Source organism: Protopterus annectens, chromosome 9.part0 (genome assembly GCF_019279795.1).
Source record: "Protopterus annectens isolate FY-2018-M chromosome 9.part0, PAN1.0, whole genome shotgun sequence".
Classification (NCBI taxonomy): Eukaryota; Metazoa; Chordata; order Ceratodontiformes; family Protopteridae; genus Protopterus; species Protopterus annectens.
The window spans coordinates 694,948,150-694,970,691 of NC_056743.1; the positions used below are offsets into that span (position 1 = coordinate 694,948,150).

Consider the following 22,542-nt stretch of genomic DNA (forward strand, 5'->3'; position numbering starts at 1 on the left):
GTGATTCTAAACCATTTATAAACACTCAAGATGGTAAAATAGAGTACATTATAGAATTACATTAAAGTATAAGATAAAATAGCAGCTCTATCTAAAATGATTAATCTTACCTGTTTTGTTAAATTCAAAAAACCCAATTTCTTGTTGTACTATAGACTGAAAAAGGAGGTTTCGAATTCGCCGATTCAGCCTGGACAACGTATACGTTAAGAGGCCACTTCGCAGTCCGCCACAGACAGAACTATGTCAAAATTGGAAAATACATCACAAAATATTTTAAACATATTAGCAAACTGGATGTCAGCATTTGAGTATTTATGAAGTAGTTTACAATCAAGTCAACATCCAGGTCAATGACCTCACAATTTTCAAATATCTAGGACATAAGTTCAAATTACTTTCTACATAAGTAACTCAGTAACCCCAAAATGACAGCATTGCTTTATTTATTGATTTTTATACTAAAACAGCACTCTTACATAGCACCTACCAGACTGAACCTGAAAAAGGTTTTGGATTAGTGTTCTAACCCAGTTAACAAATAAATAAATTTAATCATTGGCAGTTATTGTTTTGTCTGTCAGTACCCTATCAGGCATACTATGAAAGGCAAAGGACAAAATGCCCATATGCCTACTAGATGTTATAAAATTATTTCCATGGTGCAGTAAAACACATTTCTGACTGTAATCCTAGTGTCTACATGTTAGAGAAGCCAGCCAAGTGAGGAGGATTAAGCACTACGTACCAATTTGCTTGTTCCAGAGTAGGGTTTCCTGCCAAAAGAGAAATATATTGTTGATTTCCACGCTCTGTTTCACACTCAGAGTGCTTGGTGACAGAATATACTGCACTCTGGCCAGGTTGTGGACATACAGAGGCACACATTGAAGTTATGGGCCTCCCAGAACAAGCAATGCACTGAGCCTGTCACCTGTCACAGAAGAGGGGTGCAGGGCATAGACTGAACAGATACTGGCTACTCAACCCTCGTGTCCTTGCCCTTATCAACAAACCTACTCGACATGGAGAGAATGAGAGGTCTCATAATAGCAGAATAATTTAGAACTGTACAAAAATGCTTTTGGAGTCTCTTATCTCAAAGCACATATTTATTACAATAGTTGTTTAATGTTTGCTAAAATGTTAACAAGTCATAAAATGTTTTATGTACTATTTTGTTCCAGAATTCAACAGATCTAACTGCAAAATACCGATTAACATTTGTTCCAAATACCACTAGGTATCATTAATATGTATCCTTTTTACTATGTAGGGTAGAGTTAACTATGAATTCTACACTCTCATATCCCCCCCAAGGGACACAGCATGCATTTATAAATATCCCTACTATATCAGCTATGAACAATAAGTACATTTCAAGTGTCAATAACAATTTATCTTTTGTAATACATATGTTTAAAATACAGTTATGCTTTGTTACTCTGCACTGTAAATGTGCTAGTTTTGTCACTACGCTTATTAATGTAGGGCTTATTATGAAGGCTTGTAGGTCAAGCAAAGGCTAGAGAAAACTGTAAAATTTCTTGGCTTCTGGAAGTCTGTTCCTCATCTCAGATGGGGTATATACAGTCACCATTCTAGCCTACCTATGGAGCTGTTGTACTCAATGACCTCAATGTCTTCCATCGTGTTGCCTGCAATACCAGCATCAACTTAAAGATGGTGCTGGTGTGCCCAAATACTTCAGCCAGATTCAGGGCCCTGCCAAGCCTTTGAGAAGTGTCAACTCTTTATTTAGTTGTTGTTGCTGTGTCTTTCGGCTTTTCCCGGTTAGGGGTCGCCACAGCGGAACTCCGGTCCGCTAATGATTGGTAGTTGATTTTTACGTGCCGAGTTACCAGCCCTGATGCACAACCTTCAACGAAGGTACGCCCATTCACGCATGTCTCCCACGTAGAAGACGCTCTAGCTGAGAATCGAACCGGACAGCGTCTGACTGTGAGGCGACAACGCTACCGCAGCACCCTCTTTATTTAGTACAGTTCATTAACACAGAATGTTAATGAATTGCATTATCTTTTCAGGGCATAATGGGTCACCATTCACTTTAAAATTATGGCATTGTGAAGTATGAAATGGGACATGTCCTACCCTAAGATCAAGCCATTCTTTGAAGGGCAAGTTGGAATTTACTGCTTGGAGTAGTGAGAGCAGGATGTGGAGGTTGTACACAAGGAATTTTTTTGGAATCCAGCCCATGGTGTGTAGTTCAAATATGTGTGACTGTTTACAAAGCTAAACAGAATTCCCAAAGTGCAAAAGCAATATTACTGCTGTAATCTTAAATCCAGGAAAAAAAATAGGTTACTTTTTATTTTATTTTTTTAAAGGAAGGGTGATGTACCATTTTGGTGCCAAGTGAATTAGCATTCTTTCAGCGTTGTGGGTAGTTTATTTCACATTTAGCTAAATTAATGGTCAAATATTTTAGAAGATCTACTTTATTAACTCAAGCACAAAATGCTTGAGTTTTTCTAACTCACTGCTGATGGCTTGACTCACGATATACTCACAACCAGCATTCAGGTTAGAAAAAGTATTCTTTACAGGGGGACAAGTTTACTGAACCTCCTGACAAGGATGATTGGGCTCCACAAACACTTGACAATAAATATACTGCCTCCCAAAGCATCTAAACTTACAGAAAGTAAATTTACAGACACATTTTGTATATTCAGGTGAATTGCACTAGAATATACTGATGTGTTCATTTGGGAGCAAATGTCCTCTCAACAGCTGAACAGTGAGTAACAAAAAGATAAGTTCTAGAAACCGTTAAGTGTGACTCACATTTGGCTGAGGGTTTGCCCAGCAGATAAGCTTCAAAATTTTGATGATTTCTGTAACAGAATTTGCTATAGCATTCCCTTCTAAATTCCATGTAGAATAACATTGGAGAAACAAGTCTGGCCGCCGGAAGATGTTTTACTGGTGTGCTGGCAGGAAGTGTTATATGAAATAAATGATCCCACAACAGCTAACGATCTTAGTTTGCATATGTGAGGGCACTGCTTCCCATGTGGTTTAATGGAAGAAAATGTCAGAATGAGAAGGGAATATCAGACAATAAGATGAGACGCAAGTGCAGCTGCAGGTTGTCAGTGTTACCTGGCTGTGCAGCATGCTGAAGCAGTTATAAATAAATGTATGCTCTGTATCTTTTATACAGGTTCAGTGTTTCACTATTTCTAAAAGAAGTTGCTTGTGTGGAAGATTAATTTATAGAGGAAGTGTTTTTAGAAATTGTGCTCTTAATGTGTTTGCCTGTTTTAGTTCTCAATTTAGTTTTATTGTATTGCACTACATGTTTTATCAAATTACTTTCTTTTTTCACAATGCTTGGATGGTTGATTGAATTTTTTTCTTGTAAACTTATGTCAGTGATTTTCTTTTCCTCATTAATGAGCAGTATACTCTCCAAAATCATGGACTATCTACAGTAAGGGGGAGTCTACACCCAGGAGAGTGGGAATTATATTTTGGACATCAGCAATACAATTTCACCCCCCCCCCCCCACCCTGCCGAGTATGGCCCATATTGTAAGGTGGACATTATAAATACCTACCAATAGGGAAAGACAAATATAAAATGGAAGAGGAACTAGGGGAGAGATTATAAAGTAAATAAAGGGGGGAGAAGCACAGAGGAAGAAGGCGAGGAATGAGAAAGGGGGACAAATTCAGAAGAGGCTATAGAAAAAGAAGCAAAAACAACTGATTCACTACTGAAAAGTTAGTCAGCTATGATATTAATTAAGGAGAGTGTAAAGGCTGGAAGACTGCATAATGGATGGAGAAAAATGGTAAATGATAAACAAGGAGGATAAGACAGTAACAAAAGGTAATGAAGTAAGGGAATGGGAATGTTGATTAGGAAGGAGAAGAATTTGCAATAAATAACTGAGCATTGCGTTGTTTCTGTCAGCTCAGACTTCCCTTCTACTATGTCTCCATTAGAACTGTAAGCAGGACTCCTGATGTAGTATTACCAGTTCTCAATATCATGAAAGGATTACCTCTGCATCTGTCAGGAATCAACTGTGCCACACTGTGTATCACAGCATCCTTTTCTGTATGAGCAGCATGAGTCAGATTAGAGTTTATATTAGCACAAAACAGTTTTTCTTCTGTGCGCAACTTAAAATCACTGAAGGAATTGAGTTTTGAGTGGTCCATACAGCTTTATACAGCATAACTTGATCCCTTTTTACACTAAATGTGAGATGTTAAGTCAGAGAACTAGGTAGTTCAAAGACGGGCAATGTATTGCCACATTTACAACCAGTCATCAATGAACCATCTCTTATTAGTGAGCTCTCCATTCTTCCACCCTCAGTCAGTACTGTGCAGCTACCAATAACTAGACATCACCCTCAGCTCATTACCTTCTGACTCAAAACCCAAATTCATACAAACAGCTTAAAGGAGCACCTCTCACATACTCCGTGGTTGGAACTTCTACCAAATAACATCTCTTAGGAATTGCTACCACACTAACTAAATTGCTTTTGGTTCTTCAAGACAAATTCTTTCCCAAAGTTTCATAGTTACCTGTATCCCTCGCTAACAAAAGAAGTAAAAGTATTCTATAAGCTCAGGGAAGATGCATGAAAGAAAAGAATCCTACCCTGACCAATATTAATCACCACAACAACATATGCAACCTACCTAAAAAGCCATTAGAAGCCTACCCTGACCAATACTGACCACCTCATCAAGGTATGCAACCTACCTAAAAAGCCATTGGAAACTAAAAATCAAACTCCTTATTCTCAACACAGAATGCATTATTCTACAATCAATTGACATTGTGGAGCAAAATAAATATCACTGGTCAAACCCCTTCCCACAAGAACACCATTAAAATAAATTATGGCTACTTCTCAGCCACTGGCTTTCTTAAAATATTAATCACACTCCCACACAACAAAATCAATCTCAAGACCAGCTTCAACAGCCTCTTCATCTCTCACTTTAGAGGCTTCTGCCTTTTATCTCAAAACTACCAAAGACATTGCTACGCTCCTAGACAAAATCCCAACAGACTCTCCTCCGGGGTCTGACTGACCTCATTCCTGGTTTACCTCACTTTGCAAAGATCAGCTGTTACTCCCACTAAAGCACCAGTACAACCTATGATTATTTGAAAGCATAATGCCCACACAATGGAAAACTGGCACATGTAGGCCCATTCCCAAAACCTCTAACCCAGCTTCCACAAATGACTTTAGACCCATCTCAGTCTTTCTCATCATGGGGAAAATTATTCTGAAAGCCTCATTTAGGGGTTCTAGAATGGTTGTAGGACCATGACTGCTTTGCGTATCATTATTAGTGACATTCCAAAGAGCATGGACAAAGGCCTCCTAGCAGGTGCAGTATTCATAGACCTCGCTAAAGCCTCTGACATAGTCAACTGCACTCTACTCCTGAGTTCTCTTCACTCAGCCAGCATAAGCCTCCAAGCAGTCTTATGGTTTAAAGACCTCCTTGACAATAGATCCTTCAAGGTGCAAACTGGCTTCTCCTCTTTTCCCATAACTATTTAACAAGGTCTGCCCCAAGGATCCATCCTACTCCCTATCTTCTTCACCATCCTTGTAAAACACTCTGGCTCTGGACATTCACCAACATCAAATAATAATATATATAGAGGGTCTATAGTACAACATCGAAATGCATCTCCACTGAATACCAATCCATTGACACCTATATAACTAAACCCAAAGCAGCGAACATCGAAAGTTGTCTCAGGGTAAGTAAACACTTGATCATGAACACACCGGAACACACACTGCACTAAATCAAACCCACCTAAGTGGGGGACATCACCCACCACACACCCCAATATGGAGGGCTGTGCCCCCCCACACCCCCCAACTATATATACCAACTCCAACTCCGAGATCACACTACAGTGGTGAAAAGGGCAAAGTTGTGGTGCTGTCTAAGTGCTTCCTTACCCTGAGAAACCTTTTACTGTTGGCGGAAGTGAATTTAATTGTATAGGTGTCGATGGATTGGTATTCGGTGGATATACATTTCAATGCAGTAATATAAACCCTATACAGACAATTTGGTGATTTAGAGATCTACCCTATCTCTGCTTGCCATTAAATTTCAATAAGAGCAAGATATTAACTGTCTAAAGAGCTGGCTGTACCATCATAACCTACCTTTACCCTATAATAAAAAAAGGACCACTCTGTTTGACACACCTGAAAACTCATCAAAGTAACCTCAACATAGATATTCAGGCATCTGGTTAGATCCAATCCTTATTTTCCAGCATCCCATATAACTAATTCAGATGAAAGTGAAGTAACTATTATTCTAGGCATGGAATATTTCACATTTCCTCAACCTAAATGCCAGAGCAGCATTTGGGAATGAAGTCCTTCTTCCTCAACTGAACTACAGACTCCCTCTAACCTTAACCACCTCAACCAAAAACTTATCCACCTTACAAACTACAGCTAACATCTAGCAATTCATTACCCTGTTCTACAAGAGAACACCTCTGGCATACCCTCTCTAAAGCTAAATGGCTCTCTATCTCCCAAAGAACTACTCATCAATTAGCCTGTCTTGTATTCAAATTATCATGAAACAAGGCTCCCCTTACTTTAGACTAAGGGTTCTAGAGAAACTTCTACCAGTTTATAATCTCAAGTGCCTTTCCAATTGCTTTCCAAGAACTGCAAGCAGGACTCCTGATGTAGTATTACCAGTTCTCAATACCATGAAAGGATGGCCTCTGCATCCGTCAGGAATCAACTGTGCCACACTGTGTATCACAGCATCCTTTTCTGTATGAGCAGCATGAGTCAGATTAGAGTTCATATTAGCACAAAACAGTTTTTCTTCTGTGCACAACTTAAAATCACTGAAGGAATTGAGTTTTGAGTGGTCTATACAGCTTTATACAGCATAACTTGATCCCTTTTTACACTAAATGTGAGATGTTAAGTCAGAGAACTAGGTAGTTCAAAGACGGGCAATGTATTGCCACATTTACAACCAGTCATCAATGAACCATCTCTTATTAGTGAGCTCTCCATTCTTCCACCCTCAGTCAGTACTGTGCAGCTACCAATAACTAGACATCACCCTCAGCTCATTACCTTCTGACTCAAAACCCAAATTCAAACAAACAGCTTAAAGGAGCACCTCTCACATACTCTGTGGTTGGAACTTCTACCAAATAACATCTCTTAGGAATTGCTACCACACTAACTAAATCGCTTTTGGTTCTTCAAGACAAATTCTTTCCCAAAGTTTCATAGTTACCTGTATCCCTCTCCAACAAATGGCTAACAAAAGAAGTAAAAGTATTCTATAAGCTCAGGGAAGATGCATGAAAGAAAAGAATCCTACCCTGGCCAATATTAATCACCTCAACAATATATGCAACCTACCTAAAAAGCCTACCCTGACCAATAGTGACCACCTCATCAAGGTATGCAACCTACCTAAAAAGCCATTGGAAACTAAAAATCAAACTCCTTATTCTCAACACAGAATGCATTATTCTACAATCAATTGACATTCTGGAGCAAAATAAATATCACTGGTCAAATCCCTTCCCACGAGAACACCATTAAAATAACTTATGGCTACTTCTCAGCCACTGGCTTTCTTAAAATATTAATCACACTCCCACACAACAAACTCAATCTCAAGACCAGCTTCAACAGCCTCTTCATCTTTCACTTTAGAGGCTTCTGCCTTTTATCTCAAAACTACCAAAGACATTGCTACGCTCCTAGACAAAATCCCAACAGACTCTCCTCCAGGGTCTGACTGACTTCATTCCTGGTTTACCTCACTTTGCAAAGATCAGCTGTTACTCCCACTAAAGCACCAGTACAACCTATGATTATTTGAAAGCATAACGCCCACACAATGGAAAACTGGCACATGTAGGCCCATTCCCAAAACCTCTAACCCAGCTTCCACAAAGACCCATCTCAGTCTTTCTCATCATGGGGAAAATTATTCTGAAAGCCTCATTTAGGGGTTCTAGAATGGTTGTAGGACCATGACTGCTTTGCAGATCCTTATTAGTGACATTCCAATGAGCATGGACAAAGGCCTCCTAGCAGGTGCAGTATTCATAGACCTCTCTAAAGCCTCTGACATAGTCAAATGCACTCTACTCCTGAGTTCTCTTCACTCAGCCAACATAAGCCTCCAAGCAGTCTTATGGTTTAAAGACCTCCTTCACAAGAGATCCTTCAAGGTGCAAACTGGCTTCTCCTCTTTTCCCACAACTATTTAACAAGGTCTGCCCCAAGGATCCATCCTACTCCCTATCTTCTTCACCATCCTTGTAAAACACTCTGGCTCTGGACATTCACCAACATCAAATAATAATATATATAGAGGGTCTATAGTACAACATCGAAATGCATCTCCACTGAATACCAATCCATTGACACCTATATAACTAAACCCAAAGCAGCGAACATCAAAAGTTGTTTCAGGGTAAGTAAACACTTGATCCTGAGCACACCGGAACACACACTGCACTAAATCAAACCCACCTACGTGGGGGACATCACCCACCACACACCCCAATATGGAGGGCTGTGCCCCCCCACACCCTCCAACTATATATACCAACTCCAACTCCGAGATCACACTACAGTGGTGAAAAGGGCAAAGTTGTGGTGCTGTCTAAGTGCTTTCTTACCCTGAGAAACCTTTTATGGTTGGCGGAAGTGAATTTAATTGTATAGGTGTCGATGGATTGGTATTCGGTGGATATACATTTCGATGCAGTAATATAAACCCTATACAGACAATTTGGTGATTTAGAGGTCTACCCTATCTCTGCTTGCCATTAAATTTCAATAAGAGCAAGATATTAACTGTCTAAAGAGCTGGCTGTATCATTATAACCTACCTTTACCCTATAATAAAACAAGGACCACTCTGTTTGACACACCTGAAAACTCATCAAAGTAACCTCAACATAGATATTCGGGCATCTGGTTAGATCCAACCCTTATTTTCCAGCATCCCATATAACTAATTCAGATGAAAGTGAAGTAACTATTATTCTAGGCATGGAATATTTCACATTTCATCAACCTAGATGCCACAGCAGCATTTGGGAATGAAGTCCTTCTTCCTCAACTGAACTACAGACTCCCTCTAACCTTAACCACCTCAACCAAAAACTTATCCACCTTACAAACTACAGCTAACATCTAGCAATTCATTACCCTGTCCTACAAGAGAACACCTCTGGCATACCCTCTCTAAAGCTAAATGGCTCTCTATCTCCCAAAGAACTACTTATCAATTAGCCTGTCTTGTATTCAAATTATCATGAAACAAAGCTCTCCTTACTTTAGACTACGGATTCTAGAGAAACTTATACCAGTTTATAATCTCAAGTGCCTTTCCAATTCCATTCCACAGTTAGAAACTCCCTTCACCAGCCTAAAAAGCAAAAAACATTTATTTATTTTACATTTGGTTACTAGGAAAGTCTGACTGGACATAAGTCTTTTCTCAGCGGAGGCCCGGGGAGAAATGCTCCACATATAACAAAACAAAGATTAATATAGTACAGTTTTGTAGGTACAGAAGTATGACATTTTACATTTACAACAATTTATTGATACTTGAACTAAAATATGGGAATCCATTCCGTAAAAACATTAAGTCCATCTCTTCACTCAATAATTTCATAAATCAACTGAAACACAACCTTATTAATCAGGCACACTGTAAATTCTTCCACAATAGCCCCAACAACTAACTCCACATACCACCAGGTTCAGAACTTTCTATATTCTCCTCTCCCTGTACTACAGCTACTCTTCCCACCCCCTCGCCTTTATCCCTCACAATATCTCCCTATTGCAGCTTTTCCTACTTCATTTTTATCCTTTACTAGAACTACTTTCATTCAGCTCAACTCATAAGAAAGACAAGCAAAACACCTAAGATTTACTCCTAGACTGATACTTTACCTTCTCAATTACATATTGTTTGAAATGTCTTTTTTAATTGTATGTGTAATTGTTATATGGATGCTCATACTAAAAAAAATTATATATTTTTTGTTGTATACCTGGGATGAGTCTGAAAATAGCCCACTGAGTGCAATGATCTACCCCTTAAAATACAATGGGAGAGTCTCCTTAGTGAATGTTGGAGAGGCTGTTGAAGTTGGAAATTAGATGGATTCTGGATTTGTTGTGTGTGAGTGAGGTGTGGAGGAGAACTAGCCTGAACAAAACCAAATAAGATGTCTGGTATGCAGACACTCAAATACTACCTTGTCAAATACAATTAATTTGACAGACATGGCAGGAGCAGGTAACTGATAATCTTATACAGCTACTTCACAGGTAACCATCAGAATTAAAAGTGAACACAGGAAGGTTTTAAAACTGAAAAGACACAATTATGTGTACTATGAATTGGGGAGGGGGTACTTGAAAAATACATCTTCCAGAAGTGTGCTCACACTTGTGGTCATAATGCATTTTTTAAGAGATTATTTATTCAGCTCTCCAAAGGACATCGATAGTTAATAGTTTGCCACCAATCCTCATGCATGGTGCCTTTATGTCTTCTAGTAGCAACTGATGCTGCTCTCCCTTCTTACCAACTACCTCCCTTTAGTTCATATCAGAACTTAGCCCAGAGCCAATAGTTACATCCTTTCTATTTTAAGTCATATAATGAGCATAACTGTCATATCTTTGTTTCATCTTGAAACCAAAAGACATTGTATCATTCCTTTCCTTCTCTCTCTCTCCATACAGGGACAACCCCATTACCCAGCCTCTCCTACCTTGACTCTAAATGTCCAGAGAAAAGGTCACATTATGGACTTTACTATGCAAAAGGTGTTTTAGAGGGCTACACGTTCTAGTAGTTAATCTCCACTGCCCTCTTTATTACAGTTGCAGATTAACTAATACCTCGTCCCAGGGCCTCCATTTCTTAAGTTCTTCTTCTCATAGTAAATTTACTAGGGTGAATAAGATCATTTTTTTTCCACTTCCTAGTCATGTATTTTTTTTTTTTTTTGCTAGGAGCAGCACTGTCCAAATCAAGGCTATTTGTACGTTATTTAAATCGGATTACTACCAGATTTATAGAAAAAAACACCATGTGACAGTTTCAACTGTTATTCACTCAGATGATTTATTACCTTCTGTAGTCCCTTTTTAAGGTCTTGCAGTAACTTGCATGATCAGAATATATGTACCCAATCACCCCTTTTTTCTTCTTGACATCTTGAACGCAACAGAGAAGCAATCAGATACATTTTGCCAGCCTATTTAATGTATAGTAAAAATTAGTATTAACACTTCTATTAAAATATTCTATATTTTTTTAGTTTTAGTCATATCTCTTTACAAAAATATGACTTTTTCCTATAGCACCGCTGAAATTACTCTCTCTAATAATCTCAAATAATGGTTTCACACTCTGTTTTCTGTTTTATTTTTAAGGATTGCTAACTTGTTGGCTGCCTGCATTATTAGGCATTCCTATTCTAACTCTCTTTTTCTCAGTTTATTTATCCAGACTACCAGCATTAGCCATCAAGAAATCCCTACTCTAGCTTATGCCCTGCTTTTAGCTTTCCTCTTTAGTCATTCATTTCTTATTTTGGAGATAGGGCCAGGCCCACCATTACCAGCATACTCGTCTGATGCTTCTTCTTTGTCTCATAGCCCCTAAGGGGTGAATGTCATCCTTCCATTCTCTTAGATCCTCATTCCTCTATATTACTAAATTTCTTTTTCACTGCTCACCACACTAAGTGGAGCATGTTCTCCTCCACTGTTTACAGATCTCTTCCAGTATCATTTCTTTCCATTTCACCATACATTTATCATTCTTACACCATACATTCATCATTCTTACACCACAGGATCATAGCAGTTTACTAGGCTACTGGCCTGAGGGCCCTTAGAAGCCTAGTCAAGTTCAACCCCTGTTCTCTACAAGCACACTAATGCAACACCTACTACTCCTGTCCAAGAGAGAGACAGGTGAACCCCCCCCCCCCGGGGTAAATCTCTGGTTTCCCTTCCAATCATCCAACTTATGCTTAAATAGGGTCAATGAGGGGCTCTGTTTGACTTGAATTGGAAGCTTGTTCCAGAGAAGTGGTGGCCTCTGTGAAACATGTCTATCTCTCCATCAAGTCTTGAGAGCGAGTCCCAAGAGAGAGTGCATCTTTAACCACTTGACTTGCGAATGTGCAGCATTTCCATTAAGGTAGGATCTGAGATTGCTTTACATGTGAGGCACATATCGCCTCTGAGTAGTCTATATGACACAGAGTAAAGTGACAGTGATTTCAGTCTACCAACAAATGACATGTACTAAAGACCCTGAATATTTTTAGTAAGAAACATTTTTGGTCTCTCCAGTTGCTGCAGGTGTCTGGTATGGTAAATCCCAAAGGAAGCATTGTATTCATTTACTGGCCTAATGAGGAAAAAGTATGGGGGAGGGGTAATACCTTCTTTTATTCTAGAAACAATGCCCTTACTTATGAGTGAGCAATGTAGAATGCCATTCTTACTGTCATGGAGACATGCTGGTCAAAGCACAGGTTGTTGTCAACCTGCATGCTCAAATCTCTCACCAATGTTTGAGTGCTTAGAGTATTGTTATTAATGTGGTAATCTGCAGGAACATCTCCCTTGCTGAAAGGGATGACAATGCATTCTTTAGCTTTGAGTTTCAGTCCATGACTCGGATACCAGTCATTGGTCTGTGTAAGTCCCACTTGTGGGATGTTGACAACACTTGGAGACTCGATGACCACTCACAGTTTGCAGTCATCTGCAAATTTTGTCAGCCACAGACCTTTTGTTTTTGCCTGTACTTCCGAGAAGTAGATTCCAAACAATACAGGCCCCAACACCGAACCCTGTGGAGCACCACTGGCTATGGGTCTGCTAGCGGAGGATGCATCTCCTGTTTTGACTGTATGTGCTCTACTGGTGAGCCAGTTTGCAACCCACCAGACAATACACAGGAGCATTTAAGACCTGTTCCTTAGAGATACTAGGTGGAGAACAGGTGGTAGGGATGCTTTGGGATGTATGTGGCGGGGACAGGGTTGAGAAATTTTAACTCGACATGTCCACTAGCAAATTGGCTATTTCCATGGGTTTTGTATATGTGGTGCCATTGACAAGTTCTGCAGATCTGTGTTTTTCCTTTAAGGTTTCAGATGTACCTTTGTGGTTTTCCTTAGCCAAGTAGCTAATTTGGATTCATAGTTACCTTTGGAACACTTTACAAGGTGTCTAATTTGATTGTTTAAGCTAAGGAGGGAGTGTTTCCAAGTCAGAGACCATTCCTTAATGCTCTTAGACAGCAACCTCTTTCTCTCAGTGTATAACCTGTTTACGGCAGGTGTCCACCAGGCAGGTTTTTTCTTTTTAGAGGATCTTACTTTGGTCATATTGGGTACTGCTGAGTCAGTACAATTGTACAGATGTTTATACAAGGCATTGGTGTATATCCCAATAAAGTTGTCCTTGCCATCAGTGGGGGCAGGGACTATGAAGCTATTCATGCTGTCTTGTAACAGGCTATAATTGGCTTTGGAGAAGTTCTTTAGTCTAGTTGCTGTTGAAGGAGGGCAGATGTTAATGCTACTTCTAACAAGACTAATTCATGATTAGACTTTACCAGTGAGGGCCACACCTTTGGGATGGTGCAGCGATCAGATCCAGAATGTTTAGGCCCCTTTGAGGTGGTGTCAACCAACTGATCCAAGGCATTAGAATTAACAAAGTCCAAGAACCTTTGGACAAGTGTGTTTGAACACATATATTTTGCCCAATCTATGGATGGGTAGTTGAAAACACCCATAATCAGGGTGTTTGCTTGTATCTTGAGTACCTCAAGAAGATCCAAGTAGGCAATGTGGGTATCCTGGTTCACAGAGGGGGGTGCTATAGCTGTCTATAGCTTGGAGCGGGGTCTTTCCTACAGTCACTTGTACCTGGAGTAACTCAAGGGAATCATTCTGTTTAACCAATCAAGAGGTGTATTTATCTTTGATGAATATTGATGCTCCACCTGTTTAAGCACTCCCATTTCCAGCTATTGGTCTGAACGTGTGGAAAGCATTATAATCCAGTATGGCTGGGGTGCTTTCCATGGCCTTAAACCAGGTTTCTGTGACTGCACAGATGTCAGCATTTTCCAAAGTGAAAACTGTTTCCAGTGAGTGCAGTTTCAGGTTTAGATTCCTAGTGTTTAGCAGCATAACATTAAGGTTGTTTTTTGAGGATATTTTTATGTCGGGAATTTTGTTCTTGTGACAATGCCTAAAAAAGGCACTATGGGGAGGCAAGTGCCTTAGCCAGTAACTGAAATCTTAGAGGTGATAGATGAAGACTGTCTCTAGCAAAGCATTGAGGTGTATCAACCATATCATCCCAGGCTGATAGGTACTGCTTTCCTCCTGGAAATGACACCAACAGCTAAACAAATTGTTGAAGTCAATCATTTTTTGTTTGTATTGTGGCATCATCCTAGGTGAAGGTAGAATGCTGCTTAAGGCTACGCACATAATCCAAGAGCTCAGTCATGTCCCTCTTCATATAATCCAGTGAGGTAGGTCTCAATCCATTCACAGCAACATGGACTATGATGGAGTCATAACTGTGCCTGTTGCTGAGAGACTTGAGTGCATGTGTGATGCTGTGGATCCTGGCACCTGACAAACAGCTAACCATGACCTTTTCCTTATCCAACCTGGTGAGTGGGACATCTGTGTGTCTCACAATGGAGTCTCCTATGACTAAAATATTTGATTTTGCGTTTTGCCTTAGGGGTTTATTTGGTGAGACACTAGTGCATGTGCTCTTGTGTGCACTGTGGTCAACTGGGAATGTATTATGTGAAGTGTGCTTGTGTTTGGGAGGTCTCTGATCTTTAGGTAGGCTTTTGGTGAGGACCTCCACATATACAGAGTTATGTGTTGTTTGCATGGTTGGTGCTGGATGTATGGTGTGTAAGCTGACAACTTGCTTTGTGTCAGATATAATGACTGGTGAGTGAGAAAGCCTGGATTCTAGGTTTTAATATAGATGCATCTCTCACATATTGGACTTGTGTGCATTAGGAGTAGTGGGTTGTCAGTGTACATGAGGCAATTGCTACATTGCCTCAGAATGCCTAGGTCGACCAGGTTGGCTGGAGAAATGGTGAGAAGTCATCCATCCAAAGAACTTGGTGTAATGGCATGGTCAGTAACAGGGAATGACTAAACTGGGAAAGCTAGTGAGTAAGACTGGTGGTGGTACCTGGGAAGTTCAGCTGAGTGTTACACCTGGCAATGAAGCACAACCTCAAGAAACCACCGCTGGAGCACAAACTGCTGACTAAGGGAAAATTATCTGTCTAGAAGATTTGCATCTATAACTACCAATAGTAAATGCCACGGTGTGGTAGTGGATGATGGTGCTCTGCACGCAAACAAATGCCAAATTGTGCAAATTTGTGGCTTAAATAGCAGCTAGGAGAAACCTTTTTTAAGCAAAATAACCAATTACAAAGCTGAGCACTGAGCCCAGGTCCAGCAACTTTGAATTAGGTGGGTCCCTGACTGCATTTTTCTACCACAAGGGTGCAGGGGGGGGGTGATGTGCAGAGCTGTAGTAACTACAGAGGGATTAAATTGATTGGTCACAGAATGAAGTTATGGGAAAGAGTAGTGGAAGCTAGGTTAAGAAGGGACGTGTTGATTAGTGATCATCAGTATGGTTTCATGCTGGGAAAGAGCACTACAGATGCAATGTTTGCTCTGAGAGTGTTGCTGGAGAAGTATAGAGAAGGTCAGAAGGAGTTGCATTGTGTTTTTGTAGACTTAGAGAAAGCTTAAGACAGGTTGCCTAGAGAGGAGTTATAATGTATGAGGAAGTCGGGAGTGGCAGAGAAGTATGTAAGAGTGGTACAGGATATGTACGAGGGTAGTGTGACAGCGGTGGGGTCTGCGGTGGGAGTGACGGATGCATTTAAGGTGGAGGTGAGATTACATCAAGGATCAGCTCTGAGCCCTTTCTTATTTTCAATGGTGATGGACCAGTTGACAGATGAGATCAGAGAGGAGTCCCCATGGACTATGATGTTTGCAGATGACATTGTGATCTGTAGTGAGAGTAGGGAACAGGTGGAGGAGACCCTGGAGAGATGGAGATACGCTCTAGAGAGAAGAGGAATGAAGGTCAGCAGGACTGACAGAATATATGTGTGTGAATGAAAGGGAGGATAGAATAATGGTGAGGATGCAAGGAGTAGAGGTGGCGAAGGTGGATGAGTTTAAATACTTGGGGTCAATAATTCAGAGTAATGGTGAGTGTGGAAGAGAGGTGAAGAAGAGAGTACAGGCAGGATGGAGTGGGTGGAGAAGAGTGTCAGGAGTGATTTGTGACAGACGAGTACCACTAAGAGTGAAAGGGAAGCTCTACAAGAGGGTAGTGAGACCAGCTATGTTATATCGGTTGGAGACAGTGGCACTGACTAAATTCAGGAGGAGGAGTTAGAGCTGGACGTGGCAGAGTTAAAGATGTTAAGATTTGCACTGGGTGTGATGAGGGTGGACAGGATTAGGAATAAGTATATTAGAGGGTCAGCCCAGGTTGGAAGGTTTGGAGACAAAGCCAGAGAGGCAAGATTACGTTGGTTTGGACATGTGCTGAGGAGGGATCCTGAGTATATTGGGAAAAAGATGCTAAGGATGAAGCTACCAGGTAACAGGAAAAGGGGAAGGCCTAAGATAAGGTTTATGGATGTGATGAGAGAGGACATGCACGTGGTTGGTGTGACAGAGCAAGATGCAGAGGACAAGAAAAAATGGAAACAGACGATCCGCTGTGGCGACCCCTAATGGGAACAGCCGAAAGAAGATGACGGTGATGATGATGTACTACAAACAGACCTAGATCCAGCAAGCCTGAATCTAGACTATGCTATAGCTATAAAAGTGAGAAAAACAGCAAAAGCAATTAAAAAATACAGTAATGCAATGCAAATACAATTAAAAGTACAAAATCAGAGCAAACAGGTACTTTATAGTTGTTGGAAGCAGGAAATGGCTGAAATTGTTCTGTAGATCACAGTAGAGCAGTGGCTGATTGCCAAACTCCATGTGGCTTGGTTTAAACAATTGTCAACCTGAGCAAATGCAGGGCTTAAATAGCAGCTATGAGAAACCTTTTTTAAGCAAGATAACCAATTAGACAGCCCAACACTGAGCCCAGGTCCAAAAACCTTGAATTAAATGGGTCCTTGACTGCATTCTTCTGCCACAAGTCTGCAAGGGGGGCTCTCCAAAAAAGATATCTTGGATTTAGTGCTCAGGTACTACAAACAGACCTAGATCCAGCAAGACTGAATCTAGACTATGCTATAGCTATTCAAGTGTGGAAAACAGCAAAATAATTAAAAAAAATACAGGAATGCAATGCAAATACAGTTAAAGCTGCAAAATCAGAGCAAACGTACTATACTACTGCTGGTTGGAAGCAGTAGATGGCTCTGATTGTTCTGTAGATCACAGTAGAGCAGTGGCTGCTCACCAAACTCCATGTAGCTTGGTTTAAACAAGCCACCATACATACAAAGTTAGAACTGATGCCCTACTATACTGTCTTACACCTGGTACTTCAAATCATCTCTGTTCTTTAACAGGTGTTAATATATTCCATGCTACTCTTGGTTTGTAGTCTTACCACATAAAGTTTCTGACCAATTTTTTTAACCTTTTTAAATCTTTTTCCTCCATCTCTTTCAAGAAGGTTTGGTCTGTACAAAGGATATGTGACAAAACATGCCATTGGATAACTTGCCTACACTGATTAAGATCCAAATTTAAATTTTTCCATTTTTACAAGTTTTTTGTATTTGTATCAAGATACTACATAGAGACCACTCTAATGTTTTTTTCCAAGCCAAATACCTAAATAATTAATCTTATCATATCTCCATAGCTCAGGGTACAGCTGTTAGCTTATAAGTCCATTTATGATACTTATTTTTAATGCTTGTAAATTTCTCACACTGACTTTATAACATGACTCCTACCAAATTCCTGTAATATTTCTAATAATCTGGGAAGATCTCTATTCAATAGCATTATAGGTTCATAGGCAGGTACTAGGCTATCTGCCCGAGGGCATTTATAAGCCTAGCCAGAGTGTGTTGGCTTTCGCCACCCCATTGATTAATTAACTGATCCTCTGTCAAGCAGAACCAATGAAGTGATCCCAGGGGTGTATTTTCTGTTACCCATCCACTCGTCAAGGTTTCTCTTGAAGAGTGTTAGTGAGGGGTTCTGCCTGATGTAGTTTGGAATTTTGTTCCAAAGCATGGGGAGTCTCTGTGACAGGAATCTATCCCTCCAGCATGTTCTATTTATTGTTGTGGTGAGGTTTAGCTCACTAGAGCACATGGCTCGCAGTGACTTGGATTTCTTTAGGTGGAGCATGTGGATTTCTTTAGGTGGAGCATGTCCATCAATTTTGAGTTGGACATGGCTTTGTAAGTCAGGCAGAGATCACCTCTGAGTAAGCGATATGCCACTGAGTTTTTTCAGTCGGGCTGCATAGGACATATGTTTGAGGCCAGTAATCCTCTTGGTGAGGTACTTTTGTGGTCTTTACAGCTGTTGGAAGTGTCTTGTGAGGTACATCCCAAATGGGGCATTGTACTCTATGATGTTCTAATGAGTGACACATAGAGGGGCACTATAACCTCTTTATTTCTAGATGTGAACCCTTTAGTAATTAGATGGGCCACATAGAAGGATTTCCTAAGTACTTTGGCAATATGATTGTCAAAGGAGAGATTACTATCTACCTGGGTCCCTAGATCTCTTATTACCTCTTCTATATTAAGGGGGCTGCCACCTATGTGGTAATTTGTGGGTGTTTTGTTTTTCCCAAACGGGATGACTATGCATTTTTTGGCATTTAGCTTGAGGCCAGGACTTTGACACAAGGTGTTCGTATCAGTAAAACCGTTTTGGAGAATGTCCGTGTCAGCCGGAGAGTCAATTATGGCTCCCAGTTTGCAGTCATCGGTGAACTTGGTTAGCCATAGTCCTGATGTGTTTGCCTGTACTTCTGAGAAGTATATGCTGAACAGTAGGGGTCCCAGGACCGAGCCTTGCAGGATACCACTTGTGACTGGTTTAGAGTCAGACCTGAAGCCCGCTATTCTTACTGTGTGAGTTCTGTCTGTAAGCCAGTTGGCAACCCATCTCATGACGTAGGGGTTTGTGTTCAGGCTGGTGAGTTTTTCTGTAATACCCGAGTGGGGAATGGTGTTGAAAGCTTTGGCGAGGTCAAGGTAGGCTGTGTGAACCACCTTTCCATCGTCTACGGCCTTGGTGACTGTCTCGAAGAAGTCAACCAGGTTTAGAAGGCATGATCTGCCCTTAATAAAGCCAAACTGGGTCGGGTCAAGTGTTTGCAGGTTCCCAATGTCTTTGTTAATGAGTTCCATGATGATGCGCTCCATAGCCTTGCAGACCAGGCTAGTCAGACTTATGGGGCGATAGTTACCAGGGTTAGTTGTGGCCCCTCCTTTGTGGAGAGGAATAACCATTGCTGTGTGACATTCTATGGGCACGTAGCCTGTGGAGGGGCTGAGGTTGAACAGCGTGTTTAGGTGGGGGTTAGTTCGTTCTGTAGTTCGTGCAAGACGCAGCCTGGGACACCATCTGGTCCCACTGACGCTGTGTTTTTGGGTTTTGAAAGGGCTGTTTTCACCTGTGCGTCTGTGATTTTTGGGACACTACACTTTTCCGATATTGTTGTGGGTCCTTTTAGAGGTGAGAGGGGGGTGAAGTTTGCACTGAATCTATCTGCCAGGATGTTGTCAATATCAGTAGGTTCAATATATTTTGTGCTATTTTGCACTAGTTCAGTGCATATCTGTGAGTTGCCACTTAGATTCTTAAGATAGCTAAAGAAGGCTTTGTGGTTATCTTTTGAATCATTGGCTATTTTTCTTTTGAAGTTAGCCTTGGATGATTTCATGAGGGACCATAGTTTCTTACTGATACTGATCAGGGATGTCTTTCCTTCTTGGGATTTGTTTTTTATCTGAATTAGTTTCCTCCTTCTATTGTAGAGCCTGTTTATGGCAGGGGTCCACCAAACTGGTTTCCTTCTCCTAGAGGAGTGAGTCTTGGTTTTGCTAGGGATGGCACAATCCATGCATCCTTGTAAGTGCTCATAGAGTGCATTTGTAAAGGTTTCTGCATCTTGGGCAGCATTATCCTTTAGCGTGGGGGCTGTGAAACTTGCTACCTCTGTCTTAAGTAAGGTGAAGTTTGCTTTAGAAAAGTTTTTTACTGTGGTTTCCTTAGTTAGGGGCGGTGGTGGGGTGTGGACATCCAGAGTGATTAGTTTATGGTCTGATCTAACCAGAGACGGATTGACCTCCGGTGTGGAACACCTGTCACCCATGTTGGTGATGACCAGGTCCAATATGTTTTCACCACTGTTAGGGGAGTTTCCCAGCTGATCCAGGGCATTTGAGTTGATGAATTCCAGGAAGCGCTGGGCCTGAGAGTTTGTACTCGAGTAGTTTTCCCAGTGAATGGTAGGGTAATTGAAATCACCCAATATCAGGGTGTTCGGTAGGACCTTCATGTTTTCCAGTGTCTCCAGAAAGGTGGAGTGGTGGTCCTGGGTCATGGAGGATGATCTGTAGCAGGCCACAATTTGCATTGCAGATTTGCCCAATGTTAGTTGCATATGGATAATCTCAGAGGTATCATGCTACGCCACTAACCTGGAGGTGTAGGTATCCTTGATAAATATGGATACACCCCCTCCTTTTGTGTTTCGGTCTGTGTTCTATTAGTACACCCTCTGCAAACATAGCAAGCTGAAGTTCACGATTACCCACAGGTAACCCTCTATATCTGAATTTCTGATCATAGCTGCTAATGGTTCAAAATATAATGTAAATAACAGCAGTGAGAGAGGACAGCCCTGCGTCAAACCTTTCATTAGGTCAAATCTTTCTTAAAGGTTTGCTCTTACTTTAACTCTCAGAGTCTTGATACATTGAGATTAGGAGGGAGGTTAACTCTATCAAGTGCCTTTTCATCATCCAGACATAGTAAAACTACTGGTTTCTCCTTATAGTTAGCATCTCATGTTATTAAAGTGCGGACCAAGTTGTCAACAGCCCTTCTGTTTGCTATGAAGCCTGTTTGCTCTAGGACTATTAATTTAACCATAGCTTTTGTTACCCTTTCAGGTAGTAGTGAAATGAACAATTTATAATCACAGTTTAGTACTGATGTCAATCAGTAGGAGTCAGGAACTCTTGGATCATTTCTTTCTTTATCGATTGGTGACATAACTATCATCTTCCATTCTACAGATATTCTCCCCTCCCTTAAAACTGTATTAAATATGCCTTTCCATACATGTATTACTCTGTTTCTTACTAATTTACATTAACTCTGTACAAAGCCTGTTTGCTCCAGGGATTTCCTTTATGACTGTTTTTTTTTGGGAGTCTCTAGCATATCTACTTTAGTTATTTATTTTATTAGTTGTTTTGCTTTATTTTCCAATTTTCTATAACAATAGGTTATCAAGTTTTGATGGATTACTAATGAAAGGTTTACATATCATTTTCCCAATGTAGAAAATTTTTACAAAGCAGGCACTTAGTCACATACACTACTACCACAGAATTATAATCAAAATGCCTATTTACATTAAATGCTCTAAATGTATAGCATAGGTCAGCCGTGATAAACCTACATGCCCTGCAACTAATGCAGGGATATACACATCTGGTCTGTTAGATATCTGTCCAGAGCTGTTCCAAAAATTTTCTAAGAATAATTTTGAACTGTTTCTCCATTTGCAGACAAAACAAGAAGTCAATTTCCCCCACTGGTAACCATCTGAAATACCTGGACCCACTAGAGAGGTTCCCAAAACACAGAGACTGACTGGCCGAAAAAGCCAGCTTACATATAGTAAGTATGAGATGACCATTTCCTGGAATATTCCCTTTTCTGCAAGGCATGCCAGTCTCGGAATTGGTATATATAACGTTAAAAGTGCAGGGGACCCCCCCCAAAAAAAAAAACAAGTTTAAAGGAAAAGAGCAATGTTCAAAATTTACTTTCCTCCTGGATTTTCTGTTTTTTTTTTAAACATTTTGGCATTTGGCATTTCAAGTGTCAACATTATAACAGGGACCGTGATCCACCACTACTGCTGTCAAATGAGTGATTCCCAACACAATTTTCAAATTTTCTTAGAAAATTTTAACTCTTTCCTGTCAACAGTTAGTGATATTGAAAAGGAATATACAGTGTTGCCCACTTGCTTTACCCCAGTTAGCTTTAGGTAACCTTTTAAAAAGAATTGATGAAAATTTACTGATTCGTTTAGATAAAACCTCTATAGAAATATTTTCTAGCATGTTTAAAAGGTAACTTTTATCCACAAATAAGCGAATGATAAATTC

The 22,542-nt window shown here is 40.4% G+C and overlaps 1 protein-coding gene across 1 annotated transcript in view; it reads right to left on the reverse strand.

Moving 5' to 3' along the window:
* LOC122810570 overlaps positions 1–22,542 on the reverse strand; it is a 945,872-nt gene that overhangs the window by 174,591 nt on the left and 748,739 nt on the right. The window contains exon 21 of the mRNA XM_044082150.1: positions 111–241. Within this exon, the coding sequence (XP_043938085.1) occupies positions 111–241 (131 nt within the window). The remainder of the gene's footprint in view (positions 1–110; positions 242–22,542) is intronic.